This window comes from Anser brachyrhynchus (genome assembly GCF_964034855.1).
Source record: "Anser brachyrhynchus genome assembly, chromosome: 18".
Classification (NCBI taxonomy): Eukaryota; Metazoa; Chordata; class Aves; order Anseriformes; family Anatidae; genus Anser; species Anser brachyrhynchus.
Genome location: NC_137711.1, coordinates 7,207,841 through 7,220,418, shown reverse-complemented (window position 1 = coordinate 7,220,418; position 12,578 = coordinate 7,207,841). Strand labels below are relative to the sequence as shown.

The 12,578-nt window shown below is 43.1% G+C and overlaps 1 protein-coding gene across 1 annotated transcript; it reads right to left on the bottom strand.

Moving 5' to 3' along the window:
• Positions 1-328: 328 nt before the first annotated feature.
• Positions 329-12,535, bottom strand: NUP85 (nucleoporin 85). Its single transcript, XM_080560750.1, has 19 exons — positions 12,230-12,535; positions 12,027-12,120; positions 11,764-11,926; positions 11,349-11,419; positions 10,805-10,848; positions 10,294-10,363; positions 9,222-9,343; positions 8,725-8,859; positions 7,970-8,092; positions 7,474-7,605; positions 6,969-7,075; positions 6,583-6,666; positions 5,891-5,956; positions 5,280-5,431; positions 5,070-5,187; positions 3,714-3,814; positions 1,849-2,000; positions 1,118-1,204; positions 329-518 (listed from the first exon to the last, which is right to left on the bottom strand). Exons 1-19 carry the CDS (start codon positions 12,260-12,262, stop codon positions 417-419), a joined length of 1,956 nt encoding a protein of 651 aa, XP_080416876.1. The 5' UTR covers positions 12,263-12,535; the 3' UTR covers positions 329-416.
• Positions 12,536-12,578: the final 43 nt, after the last annotated feature.

Genomic DNA, 12,578 nt, shown 5'->3' with positions numbered 1-12,578 from the left:
TAATGACTGCTTGTGGGGTCTAATGCTGGTTCTGGAAATCCTAAAACTCAACCCATCATCTGAAGACCATCCAAACTAACCAAAAAAGCAGAAGTTGCAGTTTTCTAAAATGCCAGTGCGTTAAAAGGTAGGCTCAATTTCAGTTCTGGGTATTAGCGGCAAAGCAACTGAAAAGACAAAGGTAATGAGTTTTACTTTACAAGGCGAGGACTGCCAGACCGAGTTGGAATGAGCAACTGTAAATGTTCTGATGCAGCTCTTTTTTAAAAGTTACATTTACATTTTTTTAAAGTTAAGTTTATGGAAGATGAGAACAGATCAAACAATATGCAAAACAAGACGTTTATTCTTAGAAAAGCAGTCAGGTTTATGTACAATAAGCCACAGAGGAAGAGTAAAATCACCCATTGCTGTCTTCAAGATCCTTCCAACGTGCCTTCTTTGACAATGACTCGTGCAAGATTTCGTGCAAGAGCAAGTCTCAACATTTCCACTTTCGTGGTCTCAACATCATCGTCCTAAAAGCAAGTAGAGTTTTGGTTACACTACTACGTGCAGTAATGAGCTGGTGATGGGTTCTCTTTCTAGATTTTGGGAAATAAGGGTGCAGGACATGAAGAGGGAGTACGCATGTAACTGTCATTGGGACCTCCTGAGAATGGGTAAAAGCTACATTTCTTACTTTTTAGATCAATGCAAGACAGAATTACCAAGCCTTTTCTTGCCTTTTTTTTTTCCTGGCAGCTACAGAGTTTTGCATGTGTAGCAAATGGCTCCCTGTTCTGTGCCTGGAACGTATCTTAGGTTGAGCTGTTAAATGGCAACATCTCAGCTTTTTCATTGCCCATGTAATTTGCAGTTATTTATCTTGGAAAAACATCACAGTCCAATCCAAATCAGTAGAACAGTGAGGAGTGGAATACTGTGTACTATTTCTGTACTTAAATATCTTTTGATGATGCCTCAGTTGGCTGGCCTTTAAAAAGAACAACACACATTAGCCTCAGTAACTCAGGCTCTCCCTCTTTTCTTCCCCCCCCAGAAACAGAAATTTAGAGCTTTCCCTGACTGCCCCGTGACCCCCCTCATTCATTATTTAGTTCAAAACAGGAGGTACCAGGAGTTTCTGCTTATCTGGCTTCCCTGCAGTCAGGTCTTCCAGGCACTGCATCAATTCGTAAGTCTGCTCTGCTGAAAATATTACCTGTGGAAATGGAAGTATTTACTGAAAACGATCACGTTGAAGGACATCATGCAGTCTGAGACGGTAACTCAACTGAGAGGAGTAGAATGCTTTCACGCTCCCACAGATCCATTCTGACCCTTTAATTCACAGGATCACAGGAAAATTCAAGTTGGAAGTAACTTTGTGAGGTCTCTAAGGCAACCTCCTGTGCAAAGCAGGGCGAGCTATGAGGTCAGAGTGGGTGCCTCTGGGCTTTATCCAGTCATGGGGTTGTAATTACTCAGCTGCCATTTTCTTGATGGATCTTAAAGCAAAAACTTGGCCGAGCAGAAAGAAGCATGCTAGAAAAATCTCCAAGCCAAGTACCAGAAGGAACTTGCTGCAGTGTATACTGAGATCATCAGCATACATTTATTCTACTGCTATTTTCTAAGAGCAGGGAAACAAGTGATTATCCTATGTTGGGTCCTTTGTGTTCCCACCAATAAGACATTTGGGGAGCTTCCCAATTCTTGAACTGCCATAAGCAGGTCACTTGCACTGGAAGTGCAAGCCCTAGCTTGGGGGCAGAAAGTGTGGGGGACTCACTGCTTTGAGATAACTTTTCAGGAAGAAAAGAAAGGCTGCGGGGTGTCTTTGTCATGTTCGACCAGCATGTTCACCTCTTTCTGCTCCAGCAGGGGAAGGGCATCTGTCAGCAGGGTCATCCAGAAGGAGCAAGGAGCAATATGAGCCGTCATCAACATCAGCAGCAGCTTGGCAGCTTCAGAGAATCGCTTCTCCCCATATAGCCGGTGGAATTCACGGTACTTCCCTATACGTGGGTGTTGGTGAAGGGTAAAAGGCGTTAGTGTCCATCAGAACAGCGCAAGCTGGGATTTTTGGGTGCTAGGAAGTCAGTTTGCTCTTATGAAGCCTTGGCTAGAACTACCTCCCAACAGAAACGAGTCTCCAAAGCAGCTGAGTTTGGGGGAATGGGAATCTTGTGCATGAAGAAAAGTTAAAACACAGGCTGGCTGAAAAGGTAGCCAAAAACCTGCCAGTGTTCTTGGTAAGATTTACTATTTGAATCAGCCTTGTTACCTAACTGATACTGCCTGACATTGAGCATTTGCAGGGTGAATAACAGCATGAGTGGCTTAGAGATACCGGTGGTGTCTGTTAAAAAAAAAAAAAAAAACAGGAGGGGAAAGTGGGGGAGGATGAATGGTTTTTGATACCTCAAAATATCAGGAGGTCTGAAAAGCTTCACTGTCCAAATGGAAAGTGAGATCTTTGTTAATATGGAAAATTCTGCTTTTGCTAAGAATTAGTTTGACCACTATCCAGTATGTAAGAACTGGCTGAGGATGAAAGTGAGTTTTAATCTGCGGCTTTGTTTTTAGCAACTAAACTGTCAAAATAGAGGAAGTAATGATTCCCATTCAGATTCGCCTTTGATTAACACTTGAGCTCAAGATAGCAACATGAAGGTTGTCCAGCAAAGGCACACCTTATGTTTCTGAAACCTCCAAAGAAAAACCAAGCAGAGTATTTTTAGACCTTTAAGGAATTTTACATAATGCAGAAAGGGAGGTCACTTCCCTGAAAATGCAGTTTTACCATTAAACTACAACTCTTTGGGGCTGATGCAAAGGTCACTTGGTGACAATGGACAAATCAGGAGGATTTCTGATTCGGTAAGTCACAGTTAGCTTCTTAGCTTTATTTAGGTTTTAAATGAAGGAAATGCAGTTAGATCAAATTCAGGATCACCCTCACTGTAATGGGAAGGCAGTCATTCCAATTGCCAACAGCTGTTCCAAATTCCTATTAGATTTTGGCACCTGTAATTGGGTTTGCTAACAGCCACATCTCCAGAGAAAGGTGTGTTTTAGCTCCATCTCCTTTCTTGGTCCATTATTTAAAGGCCATGCTGTAGCTGCAGGCAGATGGGCAGGTTACCACAGCCTGTGCTTGTGCCAGCCAGAAGGAAGTGGTTGTACGGAAAGGAAACTAGCTGGAGGCCTTCCACTGTTACTTGGCACAACTGCTGTAGTGGAAGGGTAGCAGAGGTCTTTTGCTTGTGAGCTTGAAGTTGGCACAATGAACTAATAAAAGGTGTAGAGATGTTGAAGAACTTTGCAGAGTTAGTAAAATTGTGTTGTCCAAATAAATTAAACCAGTTTTACTTTTCTAAGGGTTCCCCCCAAAGTCATCCACTTTGTTTTTGCTAATATTTTGAAGTCTCCAGGTAGTGATAGAGTGAGTCTGGAAAAAGACTAAGAAAGGGGATGCATACAAGTGTCAGAATTCAAGTCTATCCTACTCAAAGCAGTGCAGAACAGATGCCTACTGTGAGTGCAATTGGAAATGCAGTCTCCTGGTAGCATGCAGGCTGCATCCCAAATTACCTTCGGTTATTTGCTTTCCCCTCATTGCTATAACAGGATGTAGCAGATGGAGGAAGAGACAAATCCAAATAATTGTGTGGAGTTAGCTCTGTTCTAAATAACAGAACAGAATGAAAACCATAGCCCCTTCTCACCAAGAAATGTCAGCCGGTCACTAAGCAGCATGGATGGTCCCAAATTATCGATGAGGTCTAAGTCAGAGAAGCATCCCCTTTCACAATAGTCCTTAAGGAATCTAGGGAGAAAGTAAAATGCAATAAAGGCTTAGAGGGGAGAATATCTTCCACTTTTTGCATCTCCTAATCACTTCTTGGAAAACTTTTAGTATACAACTGAGTTCCATCTTAATCAACCTCCTGTGAGTTTTGGAAGACATTGAGACATTTCCTGGGAGTGGCCAGCTGAACTGGTGTAACATGCGTTTAACTGACACTGTATTTGTTCTTCTAAATTTCATAGTCGTTGAGATCTATTCTTTAAAAGGAATAAGTAAAGGAAGGAGCACAGGAAGCTGAGGCTGGTGGGTGCATAAATAACCCTCTCAGTTTGTAACAAAAGTTCTGTTTTTCTGCTATTAAAAAAAAAAAGAGCAGGAACAAATAGAATTCTAAAAGCTTTTCATCTGTTTTGTCGCAGCCTTCATTATGCTGCTTTTTTCAGCATCTGCTTCCTGTGATGGTTTTCTTTCACCTTCTGTTGAAGGAAATATGATGATTCCTGCTTCCTCAAAGAACAAATGAGAGAAAAAAAGCCCATCTCTTACTACTCCCTTTTTACACTGTTGAAGATAGAGCATTACCTGGCCATCTATCTGGAGTGTAATTATAAAATTATACTCCAGCTATGCAAAGAGATTGGTACCTGCCTATTTTAAATTAGTAAAATAAATACATGACGTGGGTCATGACCCTGCAAGGTCAGATACTGTGACAAGTTTATGGAAAATCAAGGACACAAAATTTTTCTCCATTACTTATGTTTTAATTGTGGCTTAATATATTTTTTGGAGAAATGCTGTATTAAGTGGCTCACACGGATTTGTTTGGAGACTGGTGAACTAAACTGGTTAAAAATAATCTGCTGAATAAAGCACAGAAGGGGATTTATCTTTCACCTAAGCCCATTCCCTGGTTCATTGTACAGTCCATCAAACAAGTTATTGGAGCAAGTGAAAGGGCAGTGCATAACGTAGAGCTATTGCCAAAAGAAATGTTTATCAAAGCAAGGCCTAAGAGCACTGGACTAGTTAGATAAAGCTAATCTGTTTCATCTCTAGATTTCATGGAGCAAAATGGTGTAGAAAAACAGCTAGGGTATTGCATATGAAAGTACCCAGGAATGTCATTTTCTAGTCTGGAAGCGGGTACTTGGTCTGAGGGAAAGATAACCTCAGCCTGCCTGCAGCAGGACCTTTTCAGGGTGGCTGCCTTCTCCCTGTTCTGACCATTCTGCTATAGCAGCTGTCTTTCAAGAGCTTCTGATATACTCACCGATCTGATATTAGCGTAGCAAAAGCCGCATCCTTAGCTCTGATGCTCCAAGACAGGGCAGAGCCCAAGCGATTATTCCGCAGAGCTTTCATGGCCATGATTTTACAGATGCTACGAACTTAGGAGAAAACATTAGAGAAAAGGGAAAGAATCAACTTCGGTAGTTTCTCTTGTACCACCATAAAACAATGAAACTTAAGAATCAATCACCTTGTTCATGCATGTGTCTCTGCTCACAGATTCTCAGCACTTTGAGGGCCTTTTGTTCTGTGTTAAGGGGGATCCGCTCAATGTGAAGCTCCAAGTATACTCGGCCATATTCTCGACAGTGGTCAAAGTAGTCTACCCCCAGCTGCCACAGACTGAGAGTAGAGGAAAAAAAGTCAAGCATTCCAACCATATAATTCGTAATCAAAACAGTAAAGCCACAAATAGAATCTGGCCCTGCATTACTAACAGGTGGTTCTGGTTAACTTAGTATTCAGACCTAAAATGGCTTTTACTTTCTACCAACTATCAGCTGCCTAATAAACAACTTTGGAACACCTGCATCTCAGAAGCACTCTGTACCACAAATGCCACAGTGGCAGGAGCCGTTCTCCCGTTCTATCCTGGCCAATATACTTGATGGGTTCTAATTGATAGCTTTCATCTTTAATTCAGGAAAGGAAACTTGTTAGTGCTGTATGACCCCTTAGAGACAGGCACTTTTGCTGAAATCCTAACAGTCTTCTGTAAGTTTTGCCTCTTTAGTTCATTAGTACGCAGTTATTTGTTGATGTTAGTCTAGCCTCTGAGGAAAGAGAATAAATAATTGTTACCTGTGATGGGAGAAGAGTCCTGAGGCATACTCTAGTAGAAGGAATTCACGCATGTTTGAACCAAAACTGCAGGGAGTGAAGAAAGAAAAGAAACAGGCATTACTGTTGTACCTCATCAGAAAAGCCTAATGACTTTATTTCTTAAGTACTTTCCATTTATGCAGCACGTTTTCTCATTGGCTATCTTAGTAAACTTCATACATCAGGCCTCAACATGCAGGGCAGTTTTCTTGGTGGGGAGACCTGCCAACTATGTACAGCACTTAGCAAATATAACTCAGCAGAAGCAAAGCCTGCTTTAAGACACTGAAACACCAAGGGAATTCAGACAGCAGAATTCTCATATTTATTGGAAACTTAGGTATGGAAGCTCTTTTTAGATTAATTTCTCACTGTTCCAAATAATCAAAAGCACTTGATAATATTTCAGCTACAACTGTAATAAATAAATGAAGAGAAAAAACAACTAACATTGCATGAGGCTCTCTTGAATAGCAGGTCAAATTCAGATCAACAACTGCTTCTGCTTCTTAGAGCATCTGGGCTGCCTAGAACTTCAGAGGCTTAAGCAGTACCTCTAGTCTACATCTTTTGCAAATACCCAAGATGCTCCTTTTCAACCAAAATCCGCATGTTGTTTTAGTCATTCTTACTTCTGGGTGTCTGGAAAATCAGTGCAAATAAATACTTACTAGAGATTGTGAGACTGCAGGAGTTTACAGTGATCCAGGAGGTCAGTCAGATGAGCCACAAACCACCAGTTGCTCAGAGCAATGCTGTATTTGAAACAAGGAAAATAAAGAAAAAGCTAAGCCCACCACTACCAAGGAATGTGTCAGGTTTTCCACAGGCATTTCTTCCCACACATGAGCTATATTACAGCCTAACATCTGGCTGCGTTGCTCCAGACCCAATGGAATACTTCTAATTGCTACCTGCTTCACATATTCCTGTTAAATTATTTGAAAGGATGATGAGGTGGTCTATACCCATACCTTCTACCCCAAATACTATTGGAGTGAACGTACACAGCAGCAATACCATAGAACTAGAGAATCAAAAACTTTAAGAACTCAACCTGCATTCCTTGATCACTTGATGCAACTCGAATTCGAAGGCTGCCATTAAAATCGTGTCTAGAGGCTCAGGGCTGCTTTCCTCACCCAGGAACAGGTCCATACTAGACTGTGGAATAAGATTACAAGACATGATAAACAGACATTTTGACAAGGTAGAAGCAAGACATTTGTTTCAATGTAGCAGCCTAGCTTAGGTTATTTTATGGGAAAGAGCACATCATAGATACCGAGCACGTTAACAGAAAAAAAGCAGTATTTTAGCACCAGGAAAATGGGAAGGCAATTTGCAGGAACAAGACTGGTAGCATTAGATGCTAAAGTGACCTGGTCTTCAGTAATTATTTGCCTACTGTATCTTTCTCTCAGTCCACTTCCAAGTTCTATGAAAAATCTTACAGGTAAGTAGTTGCTGTATGATGTCACCCCTCCCAAAGTTTTCTTTAACAACAGTAACCCTTCTGTGGGTAAAACTGTGGAGGATATAGAAGTAATTCTATTTCATGCCTGTGCATAGAAATGCAGTTCCATTGGCTTCACAGTTGGATGCGAATACAGGAGTCGGGTAACCAGAAAGTGGTACCAAGTAGTCAGGAGTTCCTTTTTCTCCAGCATGGCATTCTCATCTCCCGCCAGGATCTAATAAAAAGGAGAAAAACAAAGGAGTAATTCTGCAAATTCAGCGATGTACACAGCTGCATCTTAACTTTTCAGAGGCGCTACTCCTCCCATTTTGCAAGGTTGATAATTTAATCAAAATTAAACAGCAAAGGACAAAGATCCTTCTCAAGATCCTATGGCCCGGGATAGGGAATATGATCTGTGCAGGCTTGCAAAAACTGTGGCAAAACAAGTAACACAGTAAAAAAGGCTGGCCTGAAATCTCTTGATTCAATGAACAGATCATCCAACATTTTAAAGTTACTTATGACTACATGCAGCTCCTGAAGTACACAATGACCCCATACTTGTCCAGTTTCCTTTCTTTTTAGCCAAAACATACCTTACAGATGGATTCCATATGGGGATTGGAAGCAAAAGTTCCATCCCGTAGATACCGCTGACATTCTTCATGCCAGTGCTGCCATTTCAGCTCCAACTCGGTCAGCGTCTGGGTGTTGCCAAGCTGAACCCAAGGTAAGATGCATAAAATAAGGAAAGATCAAGTCAGATCACAAGAGGTGCTTGTGCTGAACTCACAATTATTCGTGCTAAAATGGTAAACACAAGAATGCTGTCAATTTTTAACTTGTTTTTCAATTGCATTAGAAGTGTCTTAATTTGTGCATCTAAATAAGGCAAAAGACCCTAAAAGAAACAGTGCCAGATTACTGTGGTGCAGCTGCAATTTTTCCTCCACGAGGAGATCGCTGCAACAGAGGAAAACTGCGGATAAGGTCTTCAAAGAATATTCTGTGCGAGTTCTCAACAGAACTGATTCAGACAACTAGATAACATACCCTGCTGCAAAAATGTTCTTTCTGACTACGCTGGTTTGTCATCTAATAGGTTTTTGCCTGTACAGTTGGGTCTTTTGGATAATTGGAAATAATTGGAATAATAATATTGGAAATCAAATAATAATGGAAATAAATAATAATATTGGAAATAATAAAAAGAATTAAAATTGGAATGTTTTAATGGTCAACAGGCTGTGATGTTACAGGAGCTACAGCAGAGATGAAATAGACTGGACTAATACTGTCATCCCTCCTATCTCTTTTCCCAGTGGAACTACATGAAAAAAAACATACATACATTGGGCACAGGCATCTTCATCATCAAGTCATCCAAGACTTTGTACATGCTCATTGATGTGGGATTGGCACTGGCTTCCTTTGAGAGCAAGTGCCGTGCTTCATCCATTCGGCCTTGCAGCACAAAGACATCGACCTGCAGACACCACAAGTCTGTGAGCACCACACTGCGCAAGGCTACCAAATACCCAGATGGATTACTGGGGGGAATTTTAACTTGTGATTTAGGCAAGATAAGTAGAGTTAAAACGCTTAAATTTTAGGACCGCTAATTCAAATACCCAGTGTAAGTCTTGACCTCTATGGATCATGAAATCAAAAGGGTCAGGCTAGGAATGAGGGCAGGATGACCTTCACAATGGCTTTAACTTAAAACTATAAAGGCAGGCAGCAGCTGTGTCCCAGGTATCAGTTTCTGAGATACAGTCCAGTGCTGAGGAGGAAGGCAAAACACACAGGCATGAATTCTCTAAGAATTTTACAGGTGACTGTACTCACCACATTCCAGAAGAGTTTGTGTTTTGACGGATTTTCACTGCTCAGAACCTCACGGACCATGCTGTCTACATCACAGACATGAAGTCGAATCCAGTCAAGGAGGCGAAGCAGGAGGGGGCCAGCTTTACACGGAGAAGGTATAATCCTGTTAGTTCCCAAACTGTTACTTTGTGTGCTTCTAGCCTTAATGGTTTGATAATCATTAGATGACGTTTACTACTAATTGGATTTCTATCTGCCACACTCAAATTATAAAGGAATGGAGTTCCTTAAATAGCCAGGCTGTGGGAGCACCAAGCTGCTGATGGTATTCCATGTGGCAAATTTTAGATAGAACAGCAGCATAGTCCTGCAGAAAACCCTAATCAGTTACTTGAAGAAATAAAAGGTAATTCATATAAATCTTGTAATGCCAAAAGACCCGTCAATGTTTACAGTTGTTTAATGTATCATCACCTCATTACTAACTAAATACAAGGATGAAATTTGGCAGGAGGCAATTACCTTTTGTTCAGATTAAGTAATCTACAATTTGTGAATCTCTCTTCTGAATTCTGAGACTGAATAAGTAGCAAATTTCTTAGAGCAATCTGATTTCCTTAGAAAATTATTTACTACTTTGAAATACTCATGTAAACAAACTGACTTCTAAAATGGCATCCTAAAGTTAAAAGAACTGCATCAAAGAATGTGTAAATGTTAGTTGGCATCAATGTATTTGATACTTTAAAATCTGTTTATGCTTTAAAGTCAAATAATTGCCAGCAAGTTTTTTGCTGTTGCTCTTCGTTATTTTTCTGTAAAAAAATAAAAAAATATATATATATATATATAACTTAAATTGTAGTGAACTACCCATGAGAAGGAAAAAGTAGAATGTAAATTTAACATCCCAACATAATACAAAGAGGGCAATTTACTGAGGCAGAAGTAGTATTAAAAGGTTTATTGACGCTTGTCATAAATATCTCTAAACATGTTAAAATAACACAATGGATGCTATGTACATCTTAAAAAAACATGTAAAAAAAAACCCTCTTCGATCTTAACATCAGAATAGTTCACTGCTCACCTGCAGCTGCTTCAACAAACAGGATCTCACAGAGGTTCCAGATCAGCTCCATTGCAGAGAGAATAGAAACCTGAAAAGAGCAGGACCGTGTTTCAGATTTAGTAGTTGTTCCAGCTGATTATTTTTAACTGCACAAAGGAATCTGCTGTCCATTGCGATCAGTCAGTTTTTATAGACAAGACAAATGTCATATTGGTATCTCCAAGATACAAATTAAAAGACAGAAATAGGTCACAACTTCTCTACACATACTCAGCTTAGAAAATATGGAAGCAGGTTGTGTATTGAAAGGCAATAGTAATCTGTCATCAGTAGGAATACAAAACAGAACGGGACACATTATTTTCAGAGTTTTTGCACTCCTGAGACTTAACAAACAGCAAAGTAAAAACGAAAGGCTAATTAAGCAACATCAGTGCAGCTAATAGAACAAAATTACTGCCACAGTCTTGGTCTCGATGAATTTACTAACCAGTGTTCACATGACTACATGGATGTGTCTGAAGATTACCTGAGTACTGTACTGGCTGTGTAGGGCAGGGTCCTGTGTTGCAGCTGAGGGAAAAATCAAAAAGCAACATATTTACCTTATTTCATGACACGTTCTGGACTCATAAATAAATATAATACCTGATAACTCACCAGGCATAGATCGAAGCATGTACACAACTGACAAAGCTAAGCTTTTGTAACTTTATATAAACGTTGTACAAATCTGGTAAGCTTACAGGACAAGGATGGAAGGGAAGAGTAAAATCCTTTACTTGTTAGGGGGAGAGCCATCTATTAATTTTGACTCTGTTTCCTATAAAGCAGCAAGACATCATATGAAAAGACTGCAAGTCCTCCCCAAATCTGTTGCAACGCAATGCAAAAAAGTCTCAGGCAAGGTTTACAAAGCAACTTGGAAATCTCCAGGATGGAAATGGAGTTTTGATAATTACTGAAATCTCTACATGCCATTTTACAGTAGTTGTAATAATTTACAATTGAAGCACTGTTTTTATAATCACAAATAGCATTTCTTTTTATTGCAGTAGAATAACCAAACTTACCAGCTGCACGGTGCATGTCCTCCATGCAGGCTCTTATGACCGAGCGGTAGTTTTTACTCACTTGAACCAAGCTGCCAAACACAAAAAGCATTGTTCAGAGAGCTGCTTGAGTTTCAGTCCACTGAAGTCTCGCATGTTTCTGTGCATCAGCAGCAGCTTCCAGTACATGGGTGAATCTGGTGGGAGCCAGCCAGGCCGTGCACCACCGGCTACACACACACAAAGGCGCTGCTACTGGAGGGCTCAGGGCCATGCTTTGCAGAAGTACTCCACCACAGTCATTTAGACTGCACAACTGCCAATTAACGGCAGCTCTAAGTAGTCTGGGTTTATAAGGGCCACGGCGTTTGCCTCTAAAACCAAGGCAGCGCCACCAGCTCGTGTTTCCAGGGCTGCAGCCCCGCGGCACACTCACTGCGCTTTCCTCGACTTGCCGGCCAGCTCCTCCTCGCAGCGCTGGAGGCCGATGAAGACGCCGTGCGACTCGTTGAAGAGCTTCCGCAAGGTCTGGATGTAGATGTCCTGGTCCCTGCGCACCACGAAGACGCGGGAGGAGCCGGGCGCTGCATCCCCGCCGCCTGCAACGACGGATCCCGTCAGGGCCGGCCGCGCGGGCAGCCGCCAGCCCGGGGCCGAACCGGGCCGGAGCCCACCCTCCCCCCGGGGCCGGGGACCCACCTCCGCGGCCGAACCGTGTCTCGCACACCAGCACCTCGGCGGGGCCCCACTCAAAGCACAGCTGCCTGGAGGCCGGGTCGGCGCCGGGCACCACCTGTGAGAGGGGGCAGCGGGGCTGTCAGGGGGAGCCGGGCACCCCCGGGACCCCCCTCCCGGTCCGTCCCGGTCCCTCCCGGTCCCCCAACCCGGCCCCAGCCCCTCACCACCAGCGGCGGCTCCGTGTCCGCCTCCTCCATGGTCCCAACCGCGCTCGCCTCCCGCCCGCCGGCTCGCGGGGAGGCCCCGCCGCGGCTGCCCGAGCCGCTGCCTGCCGCCGCCCGCGGGGCTCCGCCGCGGCTTCTCCTCAGCGCCGCCGGCCGGAGCGAGGCACCCGGCGGGCTCCTGCCTCCCCTCAGCCCCCACGAGGCTCCTCCGTGGGGTTGGGGCAGGCGCCGGGGCCGCTCGCCCCGGATGCGCCGAAGGCTCCAAAAGGCCCCGCCGGGGCGGGAGCGGGCTGAGGGGAGGCCGGGCTGCGGGGGGGGGAGGCCGGGTTGCGGGGGGGGGGAGGCCGGG

Excerpts from the sequence above, each read along its gene's own strand:
- NUP85 (XM_080560750.1), bottom strand. The coding sequence starts at position 12,262 with ATGGAGGAGGCGGACACGGAGCCGCCGCTGGTG. Across the intron at positions 10,364-10,804 it reads ACAGCCAGTACAGTACTCAG|GTTTCTATTCTCTCTGCAAT; the intron begins GTAATCTTCAGA and ends TGCTCTTTTCAG. Across the intron at positions 519-1,117 it reads CAGATAAGCAGAAACTCCTG|GACGATGATGTTGAGACCAC; the intron begins GTACCTCCTGTT and ends ACTTGCTTTTAG.